This window comes from Anser brachyrhynchus (genome assembly GCF_964034855.1).
Source record: "Anser brachyrhynchus genome assembly, chromosome: 24".
In the NCBI taxonomy this organism is placed as follows: Eukaryota; Metazoa; Chordata; class Aves; order Anseriformes; family Anatidae; genus Anser; species Anser brachyrhynchus.
In genome coordinates, this window is record NC_137717.1 from 2,279,128 (window position 1) to 2,306,679 (window position 27,552).

General features: G+C 56.9%; 1 protein-coding gene across 3 annotated transcripts; it reads left to right on the plus strand.

The window, feature by feature from the left end:
* Nucleotides 1–3,499: 3,499 nt before the first annotated feature.
* On the plus strand, nt 3,500–26,502 carry TFAP2E (transcription factor AP-2 epsilon). Of its 3 annotated transcripts, XM_080567331.1 has the most exons (9): nt 3,500–3,668; nt 3,789–4,235; nt 4,574–4,625; nt 14,944–15,081; nt 18,276–18,491; nt 21,035–21,263; nt 21,514–21,632; nt 24,443–24,584; nt 24,997–26,502. In XM_080567331.1, the coding sequence occupies exons 1-9, from the start codon at nt 3,642–3,644 to the stop codon at nt 25,283–25,285; spliced, it is 1,659 nt and encodes a 552-aa protein (XP_080423457.1). In that variant the 5' UTR covers nt 3,500–3,641; the 3' UTR covers nt 25,286–26,502. The 3 variants fall into 3 exon arrangements, with proteins under 3 accessions (XP_080423457.1, XP_080423458.1, XP_080423459.1); XM_080567332.1 differs by lacking the exon at nt 14,944–15,081 and having other exon boundaries at nt 3,501–3,668; XM_080567333.1 differs by lacking the exons at nt 14,944–15,081; nt 18,276–18,491 and having other exon boundaries at nt 3,504–3,668.
* Nucleotides 26,503–27,552: the final 1,050 nt, after the last annotated feature.

Here is a 27,552-nt window from a genome sequence, read left to right on the forward strand (position 1 = left end):
TGCCCTCTCGTCCCAGGACACCGCTTTCTTAACCCCTTGCTGGGACAGAGCACTCCTGAAAGGCTCATTTCCCTCCCCTGGGCCCTGGCACCCTGCAGCAGGTCCGGGCGCAGCAGGCGGAGGCCTCCTGCCACGGGGGCCTCTCCGCCGCCTGGGTTCGTGCCCGCCTGCAGGTCCCGGCGTGCCCCAGCTCGGTGCCCCAGCTGCCAGCAGCTTGGCTGAGGCTTCAAAGGCTGTGGGGGGGGGCACTCCCGGGCCACCCCAGGCTCTGCAAGCCCAGCTGCGGGTCCTGCCACCGGGATCTGGCACCTTCGGGCATCCACCCCCCAGTGCCAGGGGTGGGCGATGGCACCTGCTGCCCGCGGACCCCTCTCCACCGCGGTGCTTTGAGATCCCAGCAGGGAGCAGGATTGCAGCCGGCGACACCCAGAGCAAGCTCTGCTTTATCTCCCGGTGCATTCGCGACGCCGGGGCCAGCTCGCCGGGAAGCAGCAAATCTTTCACCCTGCCTTGGCCAAGCAGAATAAGGCCCCCGAGGAGCAGATGCACGCTCCGTTTTGCCGTGACAGCTTAAATGTAATAATGCCTTTGCGAGCCCTCCTGTGGCATGCATTATCTTACTGTGTGTATCCGTAGCATCCCCAAAGCCCTGGCAATAAAATTAAGTCTTTCAGAAAGTCGCTGCACGGAGGGATACGGGAGCAGCCCCCTCCCACGAGCTGCAGGACGTAATGGGGGCGGCGAGGGTGCGGGGGCGGCTGCCCCATCCTGGGGCAAGGAGCTTTGTTCCCTCCTGGATTCCCAGAGAGGGGAAGTAGGAAGGGGCGGGAGCAGCCCACATTTCTCTGAGCTGCCCATGGGAGCCAGATTTTGGGGAAGAACCAGTTCGGCTTTGGCTGGGGCAGTGAGATGTGAGCACATATTTCTGTTCCCGTGCCCCTAGCACCCTGTTTTGGCATGGCTTTTTTTTTTTTTTTTTTACTGTTGACCCCGAAAGCAAAGGTGGCTCCCTCAAGCCCCTTGCACACTCCTGGAAGCACACATTGATCTGCCTGGGAAGGAGAACCGGGACCCTTGTCACAAAACCAGTTTTTCAGAGTTTTCTGGCTTGGGTGCAAACGCAACAAGTGGGCCCTTGGGGCTGGGAACGGGGCCCAGGCTGGTGGCAAAAGCTCTCCGTAGCCGGGGGCAGAGGGGACAGGTCTCCACCTGGGTCACATCCCTCCTAGCAATTATGGAGGACACTGAGCAGAGCAAAAGGTGAGCCCGGCTGGACGTGCACGTGGTCTTTAAGCGCGGAGGCCGAGGAGCAGAGAGCAGCGGGAGCTGCGCGTGGTCGCGGGGCGCTTGGAGGCCCCCCAGTAGTTGCTGCGGCCGCTCTGAGCCAGCAACGCCACCAGGCAGCTGCTGGGACAGGGCGTGCATGGCACCAGCAGCCCCACCGGGGACCTTGGGACAGCAGGTGACAGCATTTTGGCATCGCCACCAGTGCTTCCCAGGCTGCCTTCTGCCCCTGGAAAGCCACTGTAAGGGTGCAGGGCTGGGGCGGCCAGGATCAGGGCCACCGGTGCCACCGCGGTGCCGAGCCGCCGAGCTGCACCCAGAGGCATCAGGGCAGCTTTTCCTGCTGGTTTTCCCTCCCTTCATCCATCAGTTTTGCAGCTTTCCTTTGCTCTGCCTCATTTTGGGGTGGAAGCACGGCTTCCCCCCGAGCTGCCGCGGGCAGGCCGGCTCGCTGCGCGCACTGCCAGGGCTTTGCACCGCTTCACCTCTTTGAGACGAAGAAAGGATCGGCTTTGTGCGGGCTAGACGAGCGAGGGACTTTAAGAATGAACTGGAACATAGCTGCAAAACACGGCACGTCCAATCCGATTTTTCCTAGCAAATGAAACGGATCTGGCGGAGAATAAACACGAACTTTCAGGAGCGGCTTCCCTGAAAAGCGTTCGAGGGGGGATGAGGAGATTGGAACAGATCAGCCCCTTACACCCCTGCACGGCCCTCCTCCCTCCCCTAAATGCCATCTTTAATAGAAATAAATTAGAATAAATGATCAGCCTCTGCCTCCTAAAGACAGGTGGCAGGGTAATATTAAAAGAAATGAATAAAAATGCATTTAATGAGCATTGTTAATTAAACCTGGAAATCAAAGAGGTCTGAGTTGTGGGAATTCAGAGGAAAAAATGAAAATGAAGGGAGCTGTAGCTCGGGGCAGGAAGAGTGGAATTAAATTAAATGTAATGTGGGATTGTGTTTGTTAATGTCTATCACACATCACAGTGTGTTACAGTTTAGGGTAAAGTGTTTGTTCTCTGCCTGCACGCAAATTACGCGCTGCCACGAATGGAAACTCCAGCATGGAGGAGGGTGGCCGGGGCCCACGGAGGGTGGCACGGTGAGGACGGCGGGGACAGGGGCAGCGGGAGCAGGGCCCTGCCACGGAGCCGCGTGTCGCCGGGGGTGTGCGAGCGTGTGCCACGCGTGGGGTGGGTGCAAGGGTGAGTGTGCCCCAGCGCATCAGGGTCTGCGTGTGCGTGCCCTGTGCATGTCACCGGGGTGTGTGCATCGATGGGGGTTGTTCCCTGCTGCGGACAGGGCTCGGTGCCTGGTGCTCGGTGCCTGGTGCTCGGTGCCTGGTGCCCTGCGCAGGGACCCGATGCTCTGGTCCTGCCTCGCCCTGCACCGCAGGGAGGGCCCGAATGGAGGAGGAGGGAGGGATGGGGAGGGATGGGGAGGGATGGAGAGAAGGAGGGAGGGATGGGGAGGAAGAGGGAGGGATGGGGAGGAAGAGGGAGGGATGAAGAGAAAGAGGGAAGGAGGACGGAGGGGAGGGACGGAAGAGGGGGCGCACGCTGCTGTCGTTGCTCCCCGGTTTTCCCTCGCTCTGTCGCGCCCCGGCTCCCTCCCTTCCCTCCTTCCCGTCCCCTCGGGCAGGAGCCAGGCCCGGGGCGCCCCCAGACTTTTCTCCCTCGCCCCAGGCCCTCGCTGGGGCTCCCCGGTCCCCGCCGGGCAGGCGAGGGAAGCGCCCCGCGGGGAGCCCCGGGCCCTCTCCCGGCGGCACCGGCCCCGGGCCCTGCCGTCGGGCGGAGGTCCCGGCCTCCACCGGAGGCCCGGCCGCTGTCTCACCGAGGCCCTAACACCGCGCTCGGGCTAATAAAGCGCAGCCGCCTGCCCTCACCCCCAGCACCCCCCCCCCCCGGCCCTCGGGGCTCGGTCCCGCTCCGGCCCGGGGGCGCTCCCCGAGGGGGCTCGCAGGGGACGTCTGGGGGAGCCCGGGGGGGGGCGATTGAGGGGGGACCTTGGGGGGGGGTGACACAGAGGAGAGGGGGACACGGGAGCCGCGTCCCCGGGGCCGCCCGACGGCGCTGGAGCAGCCCCGGCCGCCCCTCGCCCCCTCCGCCCGCCGGGAGCCGTCGGGGCCCCTCGGGAGCGGGCGGCGCGTCCCCGGCCCCGCTCGCTGACGCGCGCCCCCGGCGCGGCGGGCGCGCCCCCGCCGCTATAACTGGCGTGCATGGAGTCGGGGCCGGCGCAGAGGAGCGGGCGGGCGATGGGAGCCGCCGCTCCGGCGGGGTAAAAGAGGGGCGGAGACGGGGGCGCCCCCGGGGCCCGGCCCGCCCGGGGCTCGCCGCGGGCCCGCACAGATGCTGGTGCACAGCTACCCGGGCATGGTGAGTGCGGGACGGGGCCGCCACCGGGGCTGGGGTTGGGAGCCGGGGCCGGGGGTGGGGGTCCGCACCCGACGGGGGGGGTCGGCACCGTCCTCACCGCCGCTGTCTCCGCCGCCGCAGGACCGCGCCGAGGGGCTCCCCGGGGCACCGGCCGGGGCCCGCCTGCCGCAGCTCCCCGCTCTCAACCAAGCTCCCTACGGCTCGGCTCCGCCGCTCTGCCACACGCCCGCCGCCGACTTCCAGCCGCCCTATTTCCCCCCGCCGTACCCGCAGCCGCCGCTGCCCTACCCGCAGGGCCAGGAGCCCGGCTACCCGCACCTCGCCGACCCCTACGCGGCTCTCAGCCCCCTGCACCAGCACCAGCAGCCCGCCTGGCCCCCCCAGCGCTCCCGGCAGGACGACGCCGGGCTGCTGGCTCAGACCCACCGGGCCCTGGGGCTCGACCCCCGCCGCGAGTACCCCGCCGTGCCCCGCCTGCTCCACGGCCTCCCCGACGGCGGCCACGGCCTCCCCGACGGCCCGCTGGGCCTCCACGGCCTCGGCCACCACGGCCTCGAGGACATCCAGGTACCGGGGCGACCGGGGGGAGGCCGGGCGGGGGGGGCGGGGGGGGAGGCCGGGGTGGTTTGGGGTGAGGGGGGGCGCGGGGTTGCTTTGGGGTGCCGCGGGGCGTTCGTCCCCCCGGGGCGCCCCGATACCGGGAAGGAGCGGCCACCGGGACGCCGCGATGGAGAGGGTGAGGCCGCGGCTCCGCTCCGCTCCCGGGGCCGCCCGTCCGTGTCCCAGCGGTTCCTGCTCGCCGCCGGCACCGGGAGCACCGGGAGCACCGGGAGCACCGGGAGCACCGGGAGCACCGGGCCCCGCCGCTCTCCCCCGGCTGACGGCTCTGGCTTTGGTGCTTTCAGGCCGTGGACGACGGCGGCATGAACCTGCTCGATCAGTCCGTGATCAAGAAAGGTAAGAGCGCGGCGGCACCGCGGGACGCGGCCCCCGGGCCCGGCTCCTGCCCTCGGGGCTCCCCCCACGTCGTTGGTTTTTTTTGTTTTGTTTTGTTTTGTTTTTTTTCCCCCGGGTCGGTGCCGAGCGGGGCTCAGCCGGGACCGGGCAGCTCCGGGGCGGCGAGGAACGGGCGCGGGGTCCCTGCCGTGTGCCCGGCTCCGGTGCCGCTCGGAGCCTCGGCGGGGGCGAAACGAAAGCGGCGGGGCCCGGCGGGTGGCTCTGGCCGTTTGTCCGGGGCCGGCCGCGCTCCGTCGGGCCGAACCGGGCCCGCTGCTCCTTCCCGGTACCGGGGGACCGAGGGGCTCGGCCGGGCGGCCCCGGCTACGGGAGAGCCCCGGGGGGCCGCGGGTGGTTGGCGGGGGAAGCCCCGGGGCCGCCCCGGCGGGGCTCGACGGCAGCTCCCGGGCTCGGCGCCCCGGGGCCGCGCAGCGCGGGCACGGCGGAACGGGGCTCGGCCCGGGAAGGACAAAACGGGGCCGAGGATGGTTTTGTGCTGCCGAGGCTCCGGGACCGGAGCGGGGAAGTGAAGCCGCGGGCAGGCCCCCCCCCCCCCCCCCCCGGTGCCAGCCTCCCCGAATTTATCGCCGCTTCTCCCCGACGTGTTCCGCAGCCCCTCCGCTTCCACGCGAAGCCCCGCGCTGGGAACCAGCTCCCCTCCACCAAATATATTTTATAAGCTCTTCTCCGCCCAATTTATTTTTGTTTTCTAACAAAAAATCCCACCGGGGCGTTGTTGGGAGCGGGAGGGGGACACGAGCGATTTGTGCGGCAAGCGAAACGGGCAGGGCAAATAAGTGGTGCAAGGCAATCGGGAGCCGCTCTCGGGGATTTTTTTTTTACAAAATGATGGGGGTGGAAGGGACGGGTTCAGCGGCTGCCCCCCGCTCAGGACCCGAGCACGGGCGGGCAAACGGAGCCGCAGCCGCTCGCCCCGGCGCGGTGCGGGGTCGCCGGGTGCCGGGGGCGAGTGGCCCGGGGTAGGGAGACCCGGCCCGGCCCGGCTCGGCTCGGCTCGGCTCGGGGACGTTTCCCCTTGCCCGGTGCCTGCTGATACCCCGGGACCGGCGTGGGACCGGCGTGGGACCGGGGGAGAAGCGCTCCCGGTGCGCTCCGGCCCCGTTTCGGGGAGAATTGCCGCTCCGTGCGCCCGGCTCCATCGCACGGCGTTTCGGCGGAGCGGTCAGGGCGGTAATTATTTGCGCTTTAATTAGAGCACACGGGAGGCATTTCATCAAACCTCCTCGCAGGAGGGATGGTCGCAACAAGCCGCAGCGTGCTCTGCCGTGCCGCCGGGGCGCTCGCCGGCTGCTTTTCGGGGTGCGGGCAGCATTAAATTCCCTTTTAGAAACGCGTTTCGGTGGGAGCCTTTGGCTGCGGGTCCGGGTGAAATTATAGTCTTGGTTTATTATTATTATTATTTTTTTTTCCCCTCCGTTTTTCAAAACGTGCGATTAATTAGGAATTTTCCGTCTTTCGTCGGGAGGAATTGTTGTTGTGGGAGAATCTGTTGCGGCAGATTTGTACCTAAAGGTAGGCTCCCTCTTTGGAAACAAAAAAACAACAAGAACAAAAAAAGAAAATAGAAAATAGAAAATAACCCTGGCTGAAAAGCAGGGCGTTGTGGTACAAACCGTCTGCAGCCTCTGTGCCTACGGACACTTTGCCTTTCCCGGTCTTTTCTTTTTTTTTTTTTTTTTTTAATTATTATTATTTTATTTTGCCTGCTGTGTTTGAATCAAAATACAAAGTGCGTTTTGGAGAGCAATCAGGTTTCGGCTGCAGCCTTGGGGCCATGTCCCGCCAGGGTTTCCCCGTCTCTCCCCGGGAGCTCAGAGCATCAAAAAGCGAATTATTTTGGGGGATCCCGGCTCCTTTTCCCCGCAGCCTCCAGCTGCGACCCCGGCAGAGTCGGGGAGGCGGCGGCGAGCGGGGGGGGTCCCGCAGCGGGGCGGCAGCGCGGGGACCCCCGGCCCGGTGCGGGGCAGCGCTGGGGCTGCCCGGGGCCGCATCCTGCGCCGGTGCCCGGGACCACCCTCCCGGCCCCTCCGGAGCGAGCCCTTCCCGGCCTCCCCGTGCCTCCCCCGGCCGAAATTTCGATGTCTGCGCCCCCCCTTTCCCGGCCGGGCTGCTCTGGAAGCAATGTCCCGAAAACCGGAGGAAAGCTCGGGAATAACGGCAGCTGCAGGCCGGAGGGGGACAGGGAGGGGTCGGGAGTGGTGCTGAGCGCCTCGGGGCCCCCCCAGGACCGGGGGTTTTGCTCCGTTTTCCAGGGCACTGCTGCGCGCAGGAGCCGCGCTCAGGAGCTGCGAGCGCCGCTGCTCCGTGCTCGGAGCGGGAGGATTAATTAATCCTCAGCCTGATTTCTTTAATTTAATTTTGGGCTAAGAGCGGGGCCGTTTGGGCCGGCTGAGTCTGCCCCGAGCTGCGGCCTCAGGCACCGTGGCTGTCGGGAATTGCCCCCTGGGAAAAAAAAAATAAATTAAAAAAATAAAATAAAATAAATCAGGGGCAAAGCCCGAGCCTCGCAGCCGGGCAGGCAGGGAGGGCAGCGGGCACCTCTCGGTACGCCTCTTCCCGTCCCAAGCTGGGGGAACGGTGGAAAAAAAAGGATGTTTTTATCATAAATTACGCTGAGATCTCAAATCCCGCAACCGGGGCTGCTTAATCCTTGAATTCCTCCCCGTACGGCCCTCGGACAGAAACCCGACCTAAAGCCGTGCGTGTGCAAACAGATAAATCTCGCCGTAATGAGCCGCTGAGGTGCCGTGGTCCCGCTTCAACGAAATGCCCCCCCCCGCCTGCCCCCCGTCCCTGCAGCCCCTGTGGCAGTGCCTGTGGGCGAGCGGGGAGCGCTCGGTGCCCGGGGACCCGATTTGTGCCCCCTGGGCTCCTGCAGCGGGCAGGGGGCGCGGGGGGAGATCTGGCGACGCTGGCAGAAACCAAACGTGACCACTGGGCCAGGAGCCCCGCAGCGGGGGCTTCGGGATCCTAAAAAATATGGGGTGAGCTGCCCCCAGGACTGGGACGGCAAACGGGAAACCCGTAGTTTTGTTTGGGAATTAATTGGGTAAAATCCTGCACGGGGCGGCAGAGATTTTGTGATTATCTTTCGTGTACGCGTTTGTTTGTTCTCCCTCTTTTTAAAAAGTATTTCAGAAATGTTTTTCTGTCTTTTTTTTTTTTTTTTTGGTGGGTGTTGGTTTGGTTTGGTTTTCCTTCCCCCCCCCCCCCCCCCCAAGCATTTATGTAAGAGCAGGACTATACTAAGCTTGAAAACATTATAACGAGCTCGGAAAAAGTTTGGTCTGGGGCTGCGGCTGCTGCAGGCTCCGGCTGCTGGAGGCGTTTTCTGCTGCGTTCACCTGCTGCCCCTGTGGTTAGAGGCCCGGGCCAGCTGCTCACGTCCCGGTGCAAAACCCCACAGACAAACTGCAGCACAGGAGAACCCGCCCGCAAGCCCCCAGCCGCCGCCGGAGCTCCTGGTGCGGCTTCTGCCCCGGTCTGAGAGAGCAGAGCGGGATTTTCCGTTTATGAAATCAAGCATTACGCCATTGCACTTCTTAGCGAAAAAAAAAAAAAAAACAACCCTGCAGCTTGGTCATAAAATAAAGAGGGATTTCATCGCTTTGACATCCTTCCAGGCTCAGCAGAAGAGCCTCCTTTTGGGAAGGAAAATAAAAATCCCTCTCCCCAGCACCAAAGCGCACCCGGGGTCCTGCTGGCGATGGTGCCAGCGCATGGAGGCCGGTGGTGAGAGACGGGGCCCTGCGAGCAGTGGGAGCAGAGAAATCCCCAGGGCCCTGCACCCTGCTCGCAGGGAAGCTGCTCCCGGAGCACCACCAGGGCAGGGTGCCGCCAGCACGGGCGCGTGCGGGCACCCAGGGGTGCTGCTTGGCCGATGGGGACCCGGCTCCTCTGGCTTCTCTTTGAAGCAGCAGGGTTTGGCCGCCGCGCTCTCCCTCGTGTTTGTGACTCGTTTAAATTTCCATCCGAGGCTTTTTAGCTGCTCCGGAGTGGCGGTGCTAGCGTTTCTGCTCAGGAATGCGGACCTGTTTGGCTGGATGCTGGACGGACAGATGGAAAGCTATGCCTCGGAGTGCTCCGAGCCCACATTTAGAAATACTGCAAGAAGTGGCTGTCACTCCTAAAGAATGCAGCAGAGGAGGGAGACTAAGGCTGAGCTCCTTCGATCCACTCGCCACGGCATGCGAGAGCCAGGTTTTGAAGCCAGGTCTCGCCGTGGGGCTGCCGGAGGGATGGGGTCTGGCGTGGGCTCGGGGCTGGTGGGACCGATGCTGCTTCTCCGCTTTGGCGCGGGGAAGATCTGAGCTGTAAGAAATGTCGCGTGAAGCCAGATGTGGCAGGGGAAAAAAAAAACTCCCCAAAGAACGATACTTGCAGCAGATTAGATAAACATCATTTCCTGCGATGAGAAAGGTAATAAATGAGGTCATCCTATAAAACACCTGGGGCTGCGAAGACTTGTCTTTTATAAGACTGTCCACAAAGCGTGGGCGGAGGTGCTTGGACAGGAGTCAGACGTACGGTGCTGAGCTCGGGCTTCTCCCGCCGAGCTGGCAGAGCTCTCCTGCTCGCCGCAGCTTTATCTGCTGGGGGAGTTGGCCTGAGTGGGAAAAGGGGCTCACCCGGGACAAGCCGGGGCTTGAGGGAGGCTTTGCTGCCTTCCTCAGCTCCGCTCGCAAAGGCTTTAAAGTTTCGACAAGCCCTTGCGCAGCCGGCGCGATGCGGTGCTCATCAAAACGCCGCCGCACCCCCAGACGCAGGCACCGCTCCCTCGCGCACACATGCGCGCGCTGCAGGAGCCCCAGCTAATCAAACAGAGAAACTTGAAAGAAAGTTTTCACTCTGAACTGCGGCCAGATCACCGTTCCTCCATTAAAATTATATTTTTAATGTCCTATAATTGCACCAGGATAAAACCAGGTGTGTGTTCATGCGAGATAACACGCTCGGGTACCGGTGAAGGCGCTGGGCTTTGTCTCAACCTTCCCGGTGCCTCCCAGGCATGCGTTATCTCCAAGTTTCATGTACCTTGTCATGACTTACTGTTTAATTAGATGCTTCTAAATGATTTTTTTTTTCTTTGTTAGAAGTAAAAAGCAGCTCTGAAAGGGTAGGTTCAGAAAAGCCAGCTTGGGTTGCTTTTTTGGCATGTGGCTGGGGAGTCAAACCAACAGGAGCCGGACTCCAGGTGCGGTTTCCCCACGGGACGGCGCCGCGCTGGGCTGGCCCTGGAGGAGCGATTCCTGCACGCCTTGGCTGTGGGGGCTGTGGGATATTTTGGCAGCCCGGGTGCTTGCCTTGAGCTCGGGTGCCGCAGCCCCTGCTCGTCGGGGCGGGCAGGGCGCAGCCGCCGGTCGCGCTCGGGGGCCAAGGGGCCCTCGGGAGCCGGTGGCACACAGCGGCAGCTGGTCACGCGTGAGCTGCTTGTGGGCAGGGACGCGGTCAGTCGCCAGCTGCTTCGCTGGGGAAAACTCGGTGCCTCTGGGAAGGTCTTTCCTGGGGGCATTTTAGTGCAATATCAAGTTTTTTTCTGCTCCTTGCTCAAGTCACTGGTCCTGGCCAAGACCAAGTTGACCTCTTCCTGTGCTCCGGTTTGCGCCCAACACCCCAAATATCACGATCCAGCCCTTTCTGCTCATCTCACCCTGCAGATCTTCTCTTCCTGCCCACCCTCCCACCCCCCCATCAGCAAGACAGTCTGGGGAGGGCAGGCAAAGACCCCCCAGCACCCATTTTGGCTGCTGAGCTCAGCAGCTGCCATTCCCGTGGCCCTCCAGCTATGGTGCCGATGCCTCCAGCTCGCAACGTGCTCCAAAAAGCCACCGCCCGGGCGCTGCTTGGCCGGGAAGCCAGGCCCGGTGACGCACGCCCCACAAAGGAGGCGGCGCCGAGATCCTCGGTCTGCAGCTGGGGCTGTGCAGGAGGCACGCGCCCGGCCAGCACCCACAGGACACCGGTCCACGGCCCACGGTGGGACAGGCCCACGGTGGCACAAGCCCACGGGGACCAGCTCTGTGCCGCCAGCCGGGGACGTGCCTGGGGTCACGCCGCGACCGCAGTGGAGCAGAGGCAGAGGCAGAGGCAGCCCATTCCTCCCTGTTTAGTAATGTTCCGAGATATGTGATCTCAGGAAAAAAAATGCGCGCAATCTGTCTTAATTAGTTAAAGAGCCTAAACGAGGTTCTCTGAAGTCCCAGACTAGTGCCGTAACCACTAAATCATCCCACCCTTTCCTGTGTGATCCTAGGGAATTACTCATTCTTGCTGTCCTTCCATTTGTTTGTTTATTTTAATTCTTAATGGAGGAACTAATTAGCAAGTGTGGATATAATGCTTGGAGCTGCTGCATGCTCGGCTCTCGGCTCCATGCCCTGTTCCATGCCCAGTTCTGCCCCGTCCAGGTATCGCCTTTGGTTCAGAGAGAGGTTAAGTGTTGGGGCTTACAGGAGAAGAGCAGAGAAGCAGTAGGGAATGAGGAAGAATTGCTAGAAATGATCCCAAACCACCGTCTGCAATCAAATACAGCAGCGTTCAGTTGTGCCAGCGGCTCCGGAGCTGGATGAGGGGAGCTGCGTGCGGGTTCACCTTCCCCAGCTCCCACAGTGTCCGCGGTGCGTGCTTGGGATTCCAGCGGGGCCGAGGCTCCCCGCCCTCTATCTCAGGCATTTATCTGGCATCAGTCACCCGAGTGCCGAGGCGCCAGGCAGCGAGGGGTCGGGTCAGGCCCTGTTCCCTCCGGACTGGTCGGACAGGAGCCGTGTCCCCGGCGGTGTCCCCGGCGAGGCGGCTGCGTAGGGGACGGCGCATCCCCGGAGCGCGCACCGGGACAGACTGAAGTCTTGGGGTTGATGGGGTGCGAGCAGGGGATCTGAGCAAAGGTGTCCAGGTTGCTCCAAGCACCCAGCTCAAGCAGAAGATCCAGGCTAGCAAAGCATTGGGGCAATCGTTGGAGAAACATCAGAGGGTTTGCAGACACCATAAGGCTGCACCGCGGTAGCCTGGGTATGGATGTGTGCCGTCCCAGTGGCCAGCTCGATTCCTCCTGCTGCTGTTTCTGTGGCTGGCCGGAGCTGTTTTCCCTTTAGGAGGATTCTGGTGTTGCTTCTTCCCCCGGGTCTCCCTGGCACCGCCGCAGTCCCCGTGCTGCTACAGAAGGTTCTTGACATGCATGTCCCCACGCCGCGTCCTGGCACCCGGGAGCGGGGTTGCTGCAGCGCGGCCGCTTGGCCCGACCTGCCACTGGTGCATGGCTTTACAGCCCCAGGGCATCCCTGAGCAGGGCAGGTAAAAGCAGCTTCACTGTAACACCATGAAGTGGTGTCTCCCCCAAAAGCACTCCCCAGGCGAGCCGGTGACTCCAAAAGGGCAAGTGAACTGACCTGTGTGCGCTGCTGCGGTCTGGGAATCGAACAGAAACCTCCCCAAATGCTCCGCGGATTGGCAGCGAGTTCCGTGTGAGAAGTATTTTTCTATTATTATTCATGTCTAATCTTTGCTGAAGGGTCTTATGCCCCTCAATAATCTAAATACATTTTAACAAATTGATAGTAACATTACCATGGCTTACGCAGGATCCACCGCCGTTTGCAAGAGACACAGCATCTTTGTTCTCCCTTTTTAGATTATGTAGATCCAAGCCACACAAATTCAGGCGCTCCTATAGGGAATACAGGGAAAACCTCTCAAGCATGTTACTGTAAAATGGATTATACTGTTTAAACACATAAAGATCCCATATACCGGTTGCCAAAATGTAATGGGAGTTTGTGCTGCTAAATGAATAAACCTGTGATGCCGAACGCTACGGGGCAGAGCGGTGCAGTGGGCGCAGGCGGGAGCGTTCGCTGCTGGGGCGACGTTTGATGAGAAACTTTCCTTGTCGGCTGCATGGAGCCGTGCAGATTTCCAGTTCCTTTTACCTAAATCCTACAGCTCTCCAGCCTCCCACTTTTTTTTCCTGCCTACCCGATACCTGTGTAATTTCTGTGATGTGAAACGCGCTTTTTCTATACAAAAAGAGGCAGAGAGTCTTAGATGTGTCCAGAGCAATTAATAATTGAACCGAATTTTAAATAGTTGTTATTTTTCTTGCTCAGATGGGAAAGAGCTTAGCTGCAAATTCAGAAAAAAATACTGAATTGGGAGGGGAAGTGAAATAATCTGAATCCCTGCAGTAACTTTTCACGTCGTAAAGGTGGCAGGGAGAGGCGCAGCGGTGCAGGAGGGGTCGGGGCACGGCACTGCCAGAGCACTTCTGCTGGTGAATAGCAGAAAACAGGGGCAGAAAATATCTGCAAGTGAGCTTTGACTTTCAAAAGCAGTATCCGAGTCCTTTTTCATTCATTTCTGTGAAGCTTTGGGCACTTGGATTTCATGAGTTAGGAGGACATTTTAATCTTTAATGCTCCTTCCCGAGGTTTTTATCCAGGCTGCTTCCTCAGGTGCTCATTGAGGCTCCCCCGACAGCACGACGCAGTCCCTAAATCCAAGCCCAGCAGGGAAACTTGTGGCACTCCCAACAAACTGTGATCTGTTCCCAAATTCACGAAAGATTCTGAACAAGCGCATCTGAGGTCGAGTTATGTCTAAATGGTAAAGCAGGGAAATGCAGGAGCTGGAATAATTAATTGCAAATCAGTTACTAATCCCCTCCCCAGTCCTCAAGGTGCTTTTGCAAAGGTGTGAATAATTTTGGTTGTTCTGTGGATTGGTTGTTTCTTTAAAGACACACAAGCAGGTACTGTCTTTAATGGGATGCTGAACCAGCCCCAGGGAGGCTGAACCTCCTCAGTCCGGCCTGAAACTCCCCAGAAACAGACAAGTGCCCGGTGAGACACAGCAGGCACTTCAGCGGCTGTAACAGAGAGAAAAATCGCAGTTAATATCACACGGCACCTTAAAATTTAGTTCATAACTTAATGTATTGATTTGCATTGGAAACAAAATGTTAAGTGGGGGAGCTTTGCATAGGCATGGGACCTCTCCTGATTACCTTTCTCGTGGGAATGGTTTGGGGCTGCTGACTTGCACCTCTGCTCCCTCACCTCTCGAGGGTCCCGGATCCATTTCCCTATCGGGGCTCAGCAATCTGCAATGCCCTGAGATAAAAAACAAGATTCTTTCCATCCTTCCATTTGAAAAGGCCTTTGAGCCGATTACAGCGTTTCCTAGAGAGGCTCCCTTTGACATGGGGACTCGATTCAGGTTGTGCATTCAAGATAAAGAAAATACCTGTATAATCCCCTCTGGGAAGAAAGGATAATTACAGACTGCGGGGTTGAAATATGGCTGATGGCACTGACCTCCTTCCCCGGACCATCAATAAATACCTCTGCGCTGAAGCACCAGGAAATTGAAGAAGCTGAACTCCGCAGCACCTCCTCGCCGAAACAGGGCTTTTAAAGCCACGGCAGGAGCAGTCGCCTCTGGCTCACACCCACATGCAGCCACTTCTTTATATATGTATCTCGGTCGTATAATTTACATCAGAGACATTCAAACTAAGGCTAGATTAGTTCGCTGAACGCTCTTCCTGAAAGACGGCGCTAACCCCGTGCCTTTTCTGAAGCACCTTTCATCAGGGGCTGCCCACCAGCACAGCTTCCCAGCCAGCCGAGGCTTCCCCACACCGCGTGGAGCCGGGCAGAGCCGCAGGCACCGAAATCTGGGCTGGGCCCTCGGTGCCATCCCCGGGCACCGATGCCCGTGGCTCGCCTGCTGCCAGCGAGAGGCAGGGAGGCAAAACAGCAGCAGCTGCAACGAGGAGCAGCCCAAATTGGTTCGTGTGGTGCCGGCGTCCCTGGCACGGAGCTGCCCTGCGGTGCCGAGACGCTTTAGGGGTGGCTGGAGATGTGAAATTGAGTTACAAGGTGGGCTCCCGGGGGGTTACCTGATAGCGCTTTAAAATGCGATCTAAGCTCCAGCACGCTCCCGCTTTTAAAAGAGGTGTCGCAACAAAAGCACCAGCATCCAGGGATTCGGGAGGAGGATTTACCTGTAATGTACCCAGGGAAGGAAGAAAACAGCCTTGTCAGACGGCAGCGATTTGCATGTTCCCTCTGGACTTGTTTTTCCCCTCGCAGCACCCCGAGCTTCGGCTGGAAATGGAACCGGGCAAATAATAGCACGAAAAGCAATTTGATTTCCAAGCGCCACAAATTTTCCTGCTTACAAATTATTTCGCAAGCAGGCAGCACATTTCTCAAATGGAAATGAGTCAGTATTTCATCTTTTTTTTTTCTTTTTTTTTTAGGTAAAATCTCTTTTCCCTTAAAACAAAAAAGCTGGCGGTGCGCAGTCAGCATCGGTGTAGGGGCACGGAGCAGCCGCGGGGCCGGTGACGTCCCCATGGGCACAGACCCTGCATGGGGTGGCAAGGGGCTAGCAGCAGGTAAAAGTGGCTGTTTTCAGGAGTTGGGAGGTGGTTTCAGACAGTTTGTGAATACGGACAGGAAGGAGAGGGGCGAGCAGGCAGCAGAGCATGAGGCTGCAGGTCTGGCTGTGCTGAAACTCCCCAGGGAAAGGCAGGGAATTCCGGCTCCTTGCATAAAGGCCCCTGAAGAGCGTGCTGCTTTGCTCCTTCTTCTTTGTACCTGGAACGCGAAAGCCTCAGGACCCACCTCTGCCAACCAGACCGAAGCTGTCAGAAGATTCCTCCCAGGACACCTCGGCCGGAGCTGGAAGGCGCCAGGCTCCTTCCCACCCAGCAGCTTCACAGCCGGGCGCTCACCAGGCCCCCGGTGCCTCTCCCCTTGCACCCCGCTGCCCAGTGCCCCCAGAGAAGCAAGGTCTGGCCCCCCGTTACATCCCTGGAGCTGCTGGGCCTTGCGTCAGAGGGTTTGCCTCCCTACCCCAAGAGGCATCACCACGTCCTGTGCTCAGGCACCGGACCAGCTCCTGCTGGCTGCATTTCCCACCCAGGGGCTTCTCGTCGGGAGGAATCCTTCATCCAGGGATCACTTGGCCAGCGTTAATTGTGTATCCCAGCGTCCGTCCCAGGTAGATGTTGGTATCTCCTTTTTGCTGACGGAGACGGCGGAGCCCAAGCTGCAGAGGTGAACCGTGGGCGCCACAAAGAGACTCCTCGGCTGCAGAGGAGGCAGGAGGACAAGTGCATGGCGGTGGGATGCACCCAGCAAGAGAAGGGACGAAGCCTTCGGTGTGCTTGGAAACCAGGAGCTATCCTGAAATCACTCTCTCTGAATCAGGAGTTTTCACGCCAGAGCAAATTGAGCTGTGCGAGTTTCATCGCCGCTGCCTGCTACGCCCAAGGTGTGCTTAAAAGGCAAACTAGATCCGAGTCAGCACAAAAAACGCCTCTCTGAAAGGAGATCAGAAGCTGCTTGGGCTCCAAGGGAAGACAAACCATGCCTACCCGCGGAGTTGCAGCAGGGCCGGTGCCACTCTGCGATGTGCACGCAATGCACAGCGAGTGGCACCTCCCCTGCAACCTGAAAGGAGGCAGCGAGGCGGTGAGCCTCGTGGGAACGCTTCTTGTGGCCATCCACAGAAGAAATTAGGATCGTTTTCCTTCCCACGTTCAGCAAGAAGTTGTAGAAGTTGTACACCTTTTATTGGCACTGGGACGTTCCCAACAGCTGACTTCAAAATGCAAGGGCACTGTGAGACAAGAGGATGCAGTGACAAATACAGCGTTATTTCAGGGCATTAAAGAGATTCTGGTGTTACAGAAGCAGGGGACGTACCTAATCAGCTTTCTGTAGCTATTGCCCAATTTTAGGAAGTGCTGTAAAGCCCGGATTGCTTATAAAAGCATTCCCACAGACCAGAAATGCGTGCATTCAGATCGTGCTCGTATGCCTGCTCTTTGGTAAATGATTTAACTTGTTCTGTGCCTCAGTTTTCCCCGGCTGCAGTAATTAGCCAGCTCACCGAGGCACCGGGAGCGAGGCAATGACTCAAGCGGCAGGTCCTGTATCAGCGCTGGGCTGGGGATTAGCTGCGGGAAACTCTTTGAGGTCTTGGGGAAAGGGCCCTGTCAGAACAGCTGTGTTTCAAACTCGGTTTTTCCCTCCTGGTTGGATCCCCGGGATGCTCCTGCGCAGCCCAGCAGCGTTTCCTTGCAGCCCTGTCACTCCCCAGCCTGGCAGCAGCATCCCCGGCACCAGGCGCTCACCGGGGCAAAGTGTGGTGCTGAGGCTTTGCCGGGGGAACCCAGCAGCTGAGTTCCCCTCTGCGTAAGGAGCTGAGGATCAGCAGCAGGGGGCAAGACCATTCGGATTTGTTGGGTTAGAAGGAACAGCCTAAGTCCGAGCTAAGCAACACGCAGAGTAAAAACTCCCCCATGGAGAGCGGAGAGCCCTGTGGCTACAGGAAAGGGCGAGCAAAGCTTAGGGGGGGCGCAAGGCAGCAGCCCAGACTCAACGACCCAGGGGCTTTGGGGAGCAGAAGGATTTTTTTCCCCCCTTCTCCCATGCAGACACGTCCCTGTGGCTGTCCCGTAACTCACCCCTGGGACTCGGTTTCTTCCCTGGCATCCCCAGCTCCCTGGGCTACAACAACCCCGTTGGCAAGTCAGCAGCTCATTTTATCAAAAGCCCAACGTATTTGAATGTTTTTTGTTGAAAACCAGCCTGCCAGCAGCCCCGCACGGCTGCTTGCCCTGCCACTGTCCCAGGTCCAGCTGTGCCTTCGCCACGAGGCCCCTGAGCAGAGGCCACCAGCACTGGGTCCAGCTCCCAGCTTTGGGCCCCCTGCCTCACCCTCCAGTCACCGCTGTGTCACCGGGCTGCAGAGCTCACGTGGAGCTGGCAAGGCAGCTGATATTCCCATAACCAGGAAATAGCGACGAGATGTCCTGCCCGTCACAGCTTCCTGGCGTGGGACACGGTGGGCCCAGCTGCGCCCAAGCTGCCCCTTGGAGGGGGCCAAGCGCCTGGGCACCCCCGCGGATTGCGCACGAGCACCCAAGTCCTCCTTTGCTGGTCTGTGTGTGATGTGTGGGCCCATTCCTGTAGGACCGAGCAGCCTCTGGGCCACGTTTCTGTCCCAAATTCCACCCTCTGCGGCCGTGAGCCTGCCCGAGCCAGCAGCTGGTACCTGCCCGCCGTGGGGACTGGTCACACGCGGTGATGGGGAGCAGAGCGAAGGGCGATGTCCCTGGAGCCAAGGGCAGGAATCTCCGTGGCCCAGCCCCAGGAAACCTTAGAGGGGGCGTCCAGTGCGGTGACACCAACACGACATTTCTGCTCCCAGCTGTGCCGCCTGCAAAGCACGCGGGAGGCTCAGCTCCGTGCCCTGCCCCGCGACCCCGCTTGGACACGGTGGCACCGAGCTCTTCCCACCCGCATCCCGCCTGCGCGGTGCCCAGAAACAGTGGTGAGCACCCCTCCCTGCCCCAGCCGTGCCTCTCTCTGCACCATAGCTTAGGTGACACCTCGGTGTGATGCCGTGCCAGGCACCCCGGGGTGCTGCCCTCAGGGCTCAGCTGTCCGCACGCACCCACCGTGGGCTGGATGCGTCCCCTGCTCCTGCCCGCAGCCGCAGGACGCCGGGGCCGGCACGCTCGGGCGCTGCGCCGGGTGCTGCGCCTGCAGCGGTCTCATGCTTCCTTCTTGTCTGCAGGCTGGCTCAGGTGCTCCGATCACCTGCTGCTTGCGGGAACGGGAAAGCAGCAACTGAAGATCGAGGGGGACTTTTGGTTTACTCAGATGACAAGAGACAATTTTGGTTCCCCCAGAGCCAAGGAAACAAAGCTGTCAGGCTTTAATGGTAGCTTGTCTCCCTCCTGCAGCATGTTTATGGGCAAACAAGCTGCAGATCAGACCAGGCAAACAGCAGGTGAGGCCAAATAACAATAATTAATAATTAATGGCGAACGTGGCTATGTTTATTCTTGTTGTGTTGAGGCAACGCTGTCTAATGGCTGAAGCACTGTTACAGGACTCAAGAGGCCGGGCTCGGTTTCCAGCACTGCCGCTAACGCCTGCGTGATGCTGGGCTGCCACCCGCCCCGTTCCCCCTTGCCATTCGGTGTGCCATGCTGCCAAGGGTGCCAGCTCTGCCCTTGTCCCATCCATGCATGCTCATGCCAAATGTGATGGGGCCGTGCTCTCAGCTTGGCCTCGAGGCAGAAGAGCGATGCCAATACTCACGGTCCGGTCCGGGCGCCTCGGTGCCAGTGCCCGCGGGGCTCCGTGGTGCACACAGCAAGGGTGGTGCAGCTGCTCGGGGCATCACCTGCACCACGGGGGGGGCTCTGGGTTACAGCTCTCCAGGGGGATTTGTGTCTGACCGTAGGGTCATCCCCAAAAAGGCCAGTACGTTTCCAAAGTGTTGTGTCCCCATGCCATCACCCTGCTGTGCACCAGCACCCATCCGTGCTGCCTGCACCCACCACCCCATCCCATCCCTGCAGCCGCCCCCTCGCTGATCTCCGGGCCAGTTTTCTGTAGGTTCGGGTGTTTGCTGCTGGCACCAGCGAGGTTTGCCTCCTTCCCCAGCTGCCACATTTCATGGGCACGCGTGGTGAAGCATGAGCCCCTCTCCCGCATGACTGCTCGGTCCCTGGTGTGTGTCCGCAGGTCCCCGGCCATGCATGCAGGCTCGGATAACACCACTGCATGATTCCAGGCATGCACAAACGTGTGAGTGTATAAATGATGCAGAGCACTGCACGCACTGATAAAATACGTGGTGCAGCAAGCAACCCTGGGGTCCCCAGGGGTCCGGTTACAGGGTGGCCCCGCTGCAGCAGGAGCCACACGTGCTGGGTGCCTGGCCCTGCCGCGACACATGCCTTTGCAGTACTGCATGGATATTTGTAAAACATGCTCTGACTTTTTATTTCAAGGGTAATTTAGAGACAAATATAACCTGTTCTGGGCCTGGGAGAGAAAACTTTGAAGTTGCTGCTTCCTGGAAATGTCTCTGGTTTCCTCCGTCACGCGGTGATGTTCCTGTGTTTGTTCTTCCCTTGACATCCCTCAGCCAGCCAGTCGTGGCACATGCCAGCACCGCAGTCACCGACTCCAGCACCTTGCCCTTCAGTCCCCTGACTTTGCCCAAGTTTCATGCTAGAGGGAGCTTAACGTACCTTAGCTCATTTCCATTCATCTTTCAGCCCTAAAACATTAGCCATTTTTATGTACCATGTGCTGCTTTTTATTGCCACGCTAACAAGTTGTTGAGCTCTATTTACAATATGCTGATTGTAAGAGTCCACTAATAGGTCCAGTCTACGTAGCCTTCCCAATTAGTTTTCGGGTTTTCTGTTTCATTTTGGGCATGCGTATTTCCTTTATAAAACTTGCATCTCACCCTGGCATTCGTTGCTGCGTTACTTGAACGCGAGCTGTTCCATTACCAAGGCACCACAAGGAATGCCAGGGCTGAAATGATCTGGAGCGACGGCATTTGCAGTCCTCTTTGGATTCTTTGAAAAAACCTGCTTTTTTTCCAGAGTTAAATTGGTGATTAATTTCAGAACATGAAAGCCAGAAGAGATTTGGCACAAGCGACAGCCGTAGCTTGAACCTATAAACCTTTACTGCGTCTCAGAACGTTTCTCACTGGGGTGACGTATGGGAAAACCGTGCCCGTTTCAGCCCGGTGCGATGCCAGGGCCCGGTGTGGTGCTGCGTTCACCACTGCCCGCCTAACTTCTTCGCTAACCGACTGCTGTCCATTGAGCAAAAGGAAGTTTGTGCTGGATTAATCGTGTTTGATCATCTCAAGCTTCCTTTCAGCCCGGCATGATGAGAGTTTAGGGCTGCGGCTTGTTGTGGGGCTAATCCCAAAGCTGAAGCCTTTCCCCTGTTCCTACAGGCAGGTGTTTGCAGGCACGGTGCTCAGCCCTCCCGGCACCTCCCCGGCTTTCTGCAGGGCAGGAAGGTGGGAGCTGAGCCCTGCGGACGCAGGCTGGAGGGACGCAGACGGGGACTTGTGCCCCACAGCAGCTTCCCAGGCCAGGAGAAAGGAACGTGCACCCCTGCGAAGGGCCAGTGCTTTGCTGCCACCCACGCCAGGGGACACAGGGCAGCAGATGCAGCCCGATGCTGCGGGCAGACCTTAGTCTTCCAGGAGACCAACCCGAAACCCCGGGTTTAATTCCACTAGAGCTGGGAGGCATGGGAAAGCAGGCGAGAGCAGAGCCTGGGCTTCTTCCATTCTTTTTCGTTTTTAGTTTGGTTTCATCAACCCCACCTCTCTTTTCCTTCATTGAAGAGAACACGAACCTGAGTTATCGCAGGCAGCCACGCTTACACCTCCGGCTAGCAGCGCTCGTGCTGGGTGCTAGAAAGCTGCCAGCAGCCACCGAGCTGCTTCCCGAGCTCCGGCCTCTCAGCCCCCGTCTCCCCTTCTCTCCCCTCCTTGTCTCCCAGTGCCCATCCCCTCGAAGGCGAACGGCACCACCATCCCCGCCCTGTCCATGAACAAAGACGGCCTGATCGGAGGGGTGACGAATCCCAACGAGGTCTTCTGCTCGGTGCCTGGCCGCCTCTCCCTGCTCAGCTCCACCTCCAAGTACAAGGTGACCGTCGGGGAGGTGCAGAGACGGCTCTCGCCCCCCGAGTGTCTCAACGCCTCCCTCCTCGGCGGGGTCCTGCGCAGGTAAGGGGCACAGCGCTCCCGGGAACTCCCCAGCACGCTCCCTGCTGCGGGCAGGGGATGCCTCCGAAGCCAGCTCGGTGTCCTGCACTGGGGTTTACATCCCATGTTAGTGGAGAAGAAAAATTGTGGGTGTATGGCTTACCGGGAACAGGATTTTGTTGCTTTCCCTTCAAACCTAAAAGCTTAAAGTGGAATTATGGTTATTTTAACCTTAATTACATCATAATTATTTTTCCTCCATTCTTTTCAGGGCAAAATCAAAAAATGGGGGTCGGTGTTTAAGGGAAAGGCTAGAGAAAATCGGACTAAATCTACCTGCAGGAAGGCGCAAAGCTGCAAACGTCACCCTGCTGACCTCGCTGGTGGAAGGTAAGAGTCTCTTCGCTCCCTCGTAAGACGGGAGTGCCGAAACTTCAACACCCTTCATTTGCAGCTTTCCACAAACGAGAACACTTAAAACAAAGTATGCAGTGGTCACCACTAACTGCGACTGAGACTGGAAACATCCCCGTGGAAGTCTCCCTGCTGATTCAAACACGTCTGTCCTCTGAAACTGAGACATTTCTGTCGGACCAGTCATAGCCCATTCTGGAAAAGGCGCTCAGGAGCTGAACTGGGCGGAACATCAGAGCTGCAAGCTCCCTTTTGGCCCTGCCTAAATTTACCAGCCACTTCTGGGAACTAGTTTTGGTAAAACTTAGTCAAGATCACAGAAACCAAACACAAAAAGGCTTGAATAAAGCTGCTGAGGTTTGAGCCTGGCAGTTGTCCTGTAGCACCACGTGCCCTCTCGGGCCACAAAATCGCGTGCTGTGATTGTGCCCAAGGACAGCCCAGTCCTTGGGCAGCACCGACCTGTTCTGTTGGGGCTGCGCAGCACAGGTCCTTGCCTTGTGTCCCCTAAGAGATGCCCCATATGGGAGCCAGGCCCTCCTCTGCTGGCACAGCAGGGGACAAACAAGACACAGAGGAGATGCCACGTGGCTCTGAGGTCTTGCAGGTGAAGATAAAGTTTGTGGTGGCTGAGCCCAGCACATGGCATTAAGGGCTGAGAGCAGCTATAGGTGCTGTGCAGCTTGAGGTGTTCAGAGCCGCCTGTTCGTTTGCTCCCCTCCTACTTTTCGCACTATGGAAATGACGATGTTGTCTTTGGAGAAAAGGGCACAGGACGCAAACAAATGCAGTGACAGCTACGACTCCCTTCCAGCTCCGGAATCCATTGTGTTCGAGCCCAGCGTGTTGGAGGCAGCTGCCTGCAGTTTCTGAATAGAAAATCATTTCCATTGTTGCCAGCAAATTAAATGACCCGCTTCATTAGGCGGAGGTTGTTACTGAGGGCAGTTGGTTTGTGCTGAATGAAAAGCTGATTTCCATTAAAAGAGAAGAAAGAAAAGAGTGAAAGAAAGAAAGGAAGGAAGAAATGTACATTTTGATTTCAGGTGGCTGCCGATGTTTTGGTTGCTGCTTACCAGCTCATAGTAAATAAAAGAGTAGCGCCATGTGTGCTTGATGGATATAATTTCCTCCTGCAAGTAAGTGCTATGGTACTGGGAGATGTTTCATGCAGAGGAAGGTGTCAGTGCTTTGTCATTACCCAGCACACAGAAACTGGCTTGTCCCTCTGTGCATCAGGCACTGTCTTCTCTTGGATGTTTGCTGCCTTTTTTAAATATTTTCTCCCCTCTGTTTTCCCAATGTCTGTTCATTTTTAAAAAATACTAGGTGGGTTTTTGGAGTGCTAATAATATACTTTTTGTTACACAGAAGACCCAAAACTGTTTGTATAGATGAGGGAGGGTGGGGGCTCGGGAGTCCAGGGAGCACTAAAAGGGCTGCACACAGGTAGAAGCGCAGCTTCCTTTGGGAACTCTTCCCTTCTCTTGAGCATCTGCCCTATCAGGTAGCTCCAGCACAGGCCTGGATGGGCAGTAAGGCTGTATTTCAGCTTCAGAAGCATGCCCAAGTTCTCAGAAAGAGGCATGTGTTCAGGCAGGCTGCAGGCTCCTGCCTCCAAGCCCGCTTGTTCCCTCTGCTGAAGCCTCTGTAAGCCAGCATCTGAATTGCCTTTAAAACTTTGAGCCATTCCCACACACTCATGGGAGGAAATAAAGCCAGGCCCTCGCCACGAGGTCATACAGTCCTTTTTTATTGTCACGATAGCTGTTTTTCAGCAGCCAGTATGTTTTGATTGTTTTCTAACATATGAACAACTGCAATTCCAATTCTCTAGGTTTACCTTACCCATTGCTTCTTTGGCAGAAGAGAGAAAGTGGAAAGCATCAGCTCTATATAGAAAGCACAGACACTTTCCTCGTGACATGGCTTCGCAGAGCCAGCTCTGGGAGCTGGGAAAGCTGTGGTAGGATCTAGGTTAATGTTATCAGGATGGATGGCCTAATACGTGTGAGCAGCAGGGGGCAAGTCAAATTAGCTCTGCCTGCCCGACCAGGATTTCGGGTGCTGGGCATGATCAATTGCCATCAGCTCTGATTACTTCCAGGGGGACGCCCGGAGATGGATCAATTTCATCAATGGGTGGGCATTTCCAGGGGGTGATGGATATGCTGCCTGCACGCCCAGCCCGAGGGCCCTGCTTGCTGTGGGAGGACGTAAACACCTTCCTTCGTCTCCCTCCGTCCTCACATCCCTGTTTTTTCTGGCAGTAACAGGGCTAAGGTTGCTTTGCACCCTCCAACCCGTGCTTAAAACTCTAGGACTAGTCTATGATTTGCTCAGTTTGGAGAGGCCAGCGGGAAATTTTGGAAGAAGTGGGGAGAGACAGATACAGCTAGGGAAGCAGCCAAGTCAGAACCACCTCTGCTGTTCTTTCTTTTGGAGGAGAGCAGCTTAGCGAGTCACACATCCTGACCCAACGCCTGCCACCACCCGCTTGATGCCTTTTAAATTATCAAAGGAAAGGACCGGCTTCTGTTTAGAGGTGGTGATGGTTCAGTCGGACCCATATGGACTCAGTGTTTTACAGATGGGTACAAGAAACTCTTAGTGGTGTGTCTGCACCAGCTCAAGAGCCAAAGGTGGAGAGAGCTCTTGGGTGGTGATTGAGAAAGGAGAGCACTGCAGTCCCGTGAGCCATGTCAGTGAAATGTCTGAAGCTGCTACAGAAAATGTTCCCTTTCACACAGGTGTTGACGCAGCTTGTCAATCTGTCCTGCTTGTAGGTGAAGCTGTCCACCTGGCCCGGGATTTCGGCTATGTGTGTGAAACAGAGTTCCCAGCCAAAGCAGCGGCAGAGTACCTGTGCCGACAGCACTCCGACCCCACCGAGCTCCACACCAGGAAAAACATGCTGCTGGCTACCAAGTGAGTACTTACCCGACCACAGCGTGGCAGGTACACGCAGCCTGCAAGGGAGGGGCGGCGTTAGCTCCGAAACCTTCCTCTTCTGCCCCGAAAGCTTCCTTTTCTGGCCTCATAAACTGTGCACAGCCACACCTGAAGAACGTGCAGAAAGATGAATAATTAGCACGGATTGAAGGGCTTGCTCCTACATGGGAGAGGTTAACCTAACCCCAGGGAACGTTGTGGCAGTGCTGTACGTGCCCCTTCGAAACAGCAGCTGCTGCACCAGCTCTGGCTGTACTCAGGGGCTTTCTGCAGGCTGGAGCAGAAAGCTGCTTGTGCAAGGAGCAGAAAAAGAAACCCCAAACACGCCCAGCAGCAAACACCAAACTTTCCAGCAGCATTTATAGTAACACAGACCTTTCTCTTTCAGGCAAATTTGTAAAGAGTTTGCAGACTTGATAGCCCAGGACCGCTCACCGCTGGGGAACAGCCGCCCCTCCCTCATCTTAGAGCCAGGTGTCCAGAGCTGTTTGACTCATTTCAGCTTGATAACCCACGGCTTTGGGGGTCCTGCCATCTGTGCGGCGCTCACAGCCTTCCAGAACTACCTGGTGGAGTCCCTCAAGGGGCTGGATAAAATGTTCATGAACAGCACAGGGAACGGGCACACGGCTGGAGACTCCAAAGCATCAGAAAAGGAAGTGAAGCATCGGAAATAACGCGCTGACTCCCCAGCCTTCCCCGGGAGCAATAGGAAGGTTAAACGCTGCGCAGGGGGACGAAGACCCAGGGCAGAGTTTTTCTGAACTGCTACATTTGAACTCGGGATGAAACTCGTAAAGCAAACAAAGAGAAGAGAGAAAAGATTTAAAGAATTTAAGACGAAGAAACCAACTCTAATGGACGTAGTGAGAATGAGAAAATAAGCCAGGTTGATGGCTTTTGGTTTTTGCCTTTTTTTTTTTTTTTCCTTTAAATCGTGGATGCAGGAAGCCAAGTCATGTGCAATTTTTTATTTTTTATTTTTTTTGAAAGCCCATAACGAAATCCTGACACGCTCCAGGAATTTGTTCTAACTGAGAAGAGCGAGAAGAGGCCTCCTCAGTGCAAGAAGCAGAGGAACGAGCAGAAGAGGGCAGGGAGTTGGGTCGCTGGCTGTACCTGGATTTATCAGCTGGTTTCAACAGGCAAACACGGAGGAAACCTTCCTATTTCCCCACCAGCCCTAAAGCCAGGCCAGGAGAAAATTGCCAGCAGAACTGCTTTGGATTTGAAGCCGTTTCAGACTTCGTTTACAGTTTTCAGACAGACTCCACGTGTGTTTCCCAGGGCCGTGGAGCCCTGAGCCGTGCCACGAGGGGAGGAACAAACCTCACCCCAGTCCTTCCCAGGGCAGGAACCGACCGCGGAGAGCTTCCAACTGCTACTGCAGGGGATAAAGCAGGTTAAGTCATACCCGGGACTTATTACAACTCCACAACCTACAGATAACAGCACAGAAGTTTCTAAAATTAATAATAATAATAATAATAATTAATAAAGCACAAGGAGCAGAACTTGAACCAGGCCAAACCGAACTGTTCTAAATCTGTATATATTTATTTATGTGTAATTAAATCTGAAAGTTTTAAGATGTCCAGTGCGAGTTATTTATATCGAATTGAATCTTTTTTTTTGTTTTGTTTTATTTTGTTTTGTTTTTGTTTTGTTTTTGAAAGATGAAAGTCTCTGGTTTTTCTGCCATTAGAAATGGGAATGAAGTTTTGGATACACAAAACTGTAGCATGGACAAGATAGGCTGTGATAATAATGACTATAGAAGTTCTGCAGGATTTTGTACTTGCTGTTGTTTCTCTTAATGCTGCAATAGATGTACAACACCCACACCACAATGTCATTCTCATTATCTTAATAAACCTCTTTTTATTTGAAGAAAGCACCTCCATCGTCTTTGTGAACAAGGATCCTTCTGCCTCTGTGGTTGTACTTGATATTTCTTAAATCTACAGAACTATTTCCTTCAGTTCCACGGCTGATATTTGACTGATCTGTGCAGTCAACAAATAGAAAGTTCAGAGAATGGCAGGAGCTGGCGTTCATGCCCTGACCTCACAAGTCACAGCAGCTGAGCAGGCCGGTGCCTCTGGTAGTGCTGGAGATGAGCAGTGAAATGATGAGCTTGCAGATGTTTCAGAACTACTCGGGATAGTCAAATCTAAACCTGTCTGCAGAAGGACCTCATAGTATCAAGAAAGTGAGTGATAAATTAGAAGATAAAATAACCCTCCTAATCTATATGCAATCAAGCTCTCTAAATTAGCTTCTACATTTGTTGCGTTATTATGTGCAGGACTGCAAAAACAGCCACCTCATATACCCACAGGAGGCTAAAAATACAAATAAAATGAGGGGAACTGTTAGAAAAGGTTTACTAAGCCAGGAAATGGATAGTGCATCGCATACCTGTGCTTGCACAGTATTCCTCTGTCTCAAATGCCACTCGCAGATCTGGCCAGCCCAACTGGTAAAGCCATGGAGAAAAGCAGCCAGGGTGATCACAGATGGGAACGGACTCCTGCAGGAGGAAAGAGCAAATCAAATGGGTCAGAGCTGTGCTGCTTATAGAGGACAAGAGCAGTATGGGACAGGCATGGCTGCATAAAACTAGAGACAAGACACCAAATGAAACAGGCAGCTGGCTTAAATAAATGAGCAGAAGACAAGCAAGCAGCCATGGCAATCCATGGAAGCAGACGTGTAAATGGCGTTTGACAAAACGGAAGATGGGCAGTTTTAGAAAAAGAGATGATAACAGAGAAATAACCAAATGGTCCTAAAGGGAACCGCAGGCTTCCAGAGGGACCTTCCTTTCAGCAAAGTGTGAAAGGAAACATTTTATGTACTAATATAATTTGTGGAGATGGCTCAGAGTCAGAAGCTTGCATCTAAATACTCCTTTCAAAAACTTAAGGATGCACGTAAATTG

Bases quoted from the DNA above. Each gene is read 5' to 3' on its own strand.
- TFAP2E (XM_080567331.1), top strand. From the start codon at position 3,642: ATGCTGGTGCACAGCTACCCGGGCATG. The intron at 15,082-18,275 runs GTAAAAGTGGCT...TCTTGTCTGCAG, and splicing joins TGGCAAGGGGCTAGCAGCAG to GCTGGCTCAGGTGCTCCGAT. The intron at 24,585-24,996 runs GTGAGTACTTAC...TTTCTCTTTCAG, and splicing joins AACATGCTGCTGGCTACCAA to GCAAATTTGTAAAGAGTTTG.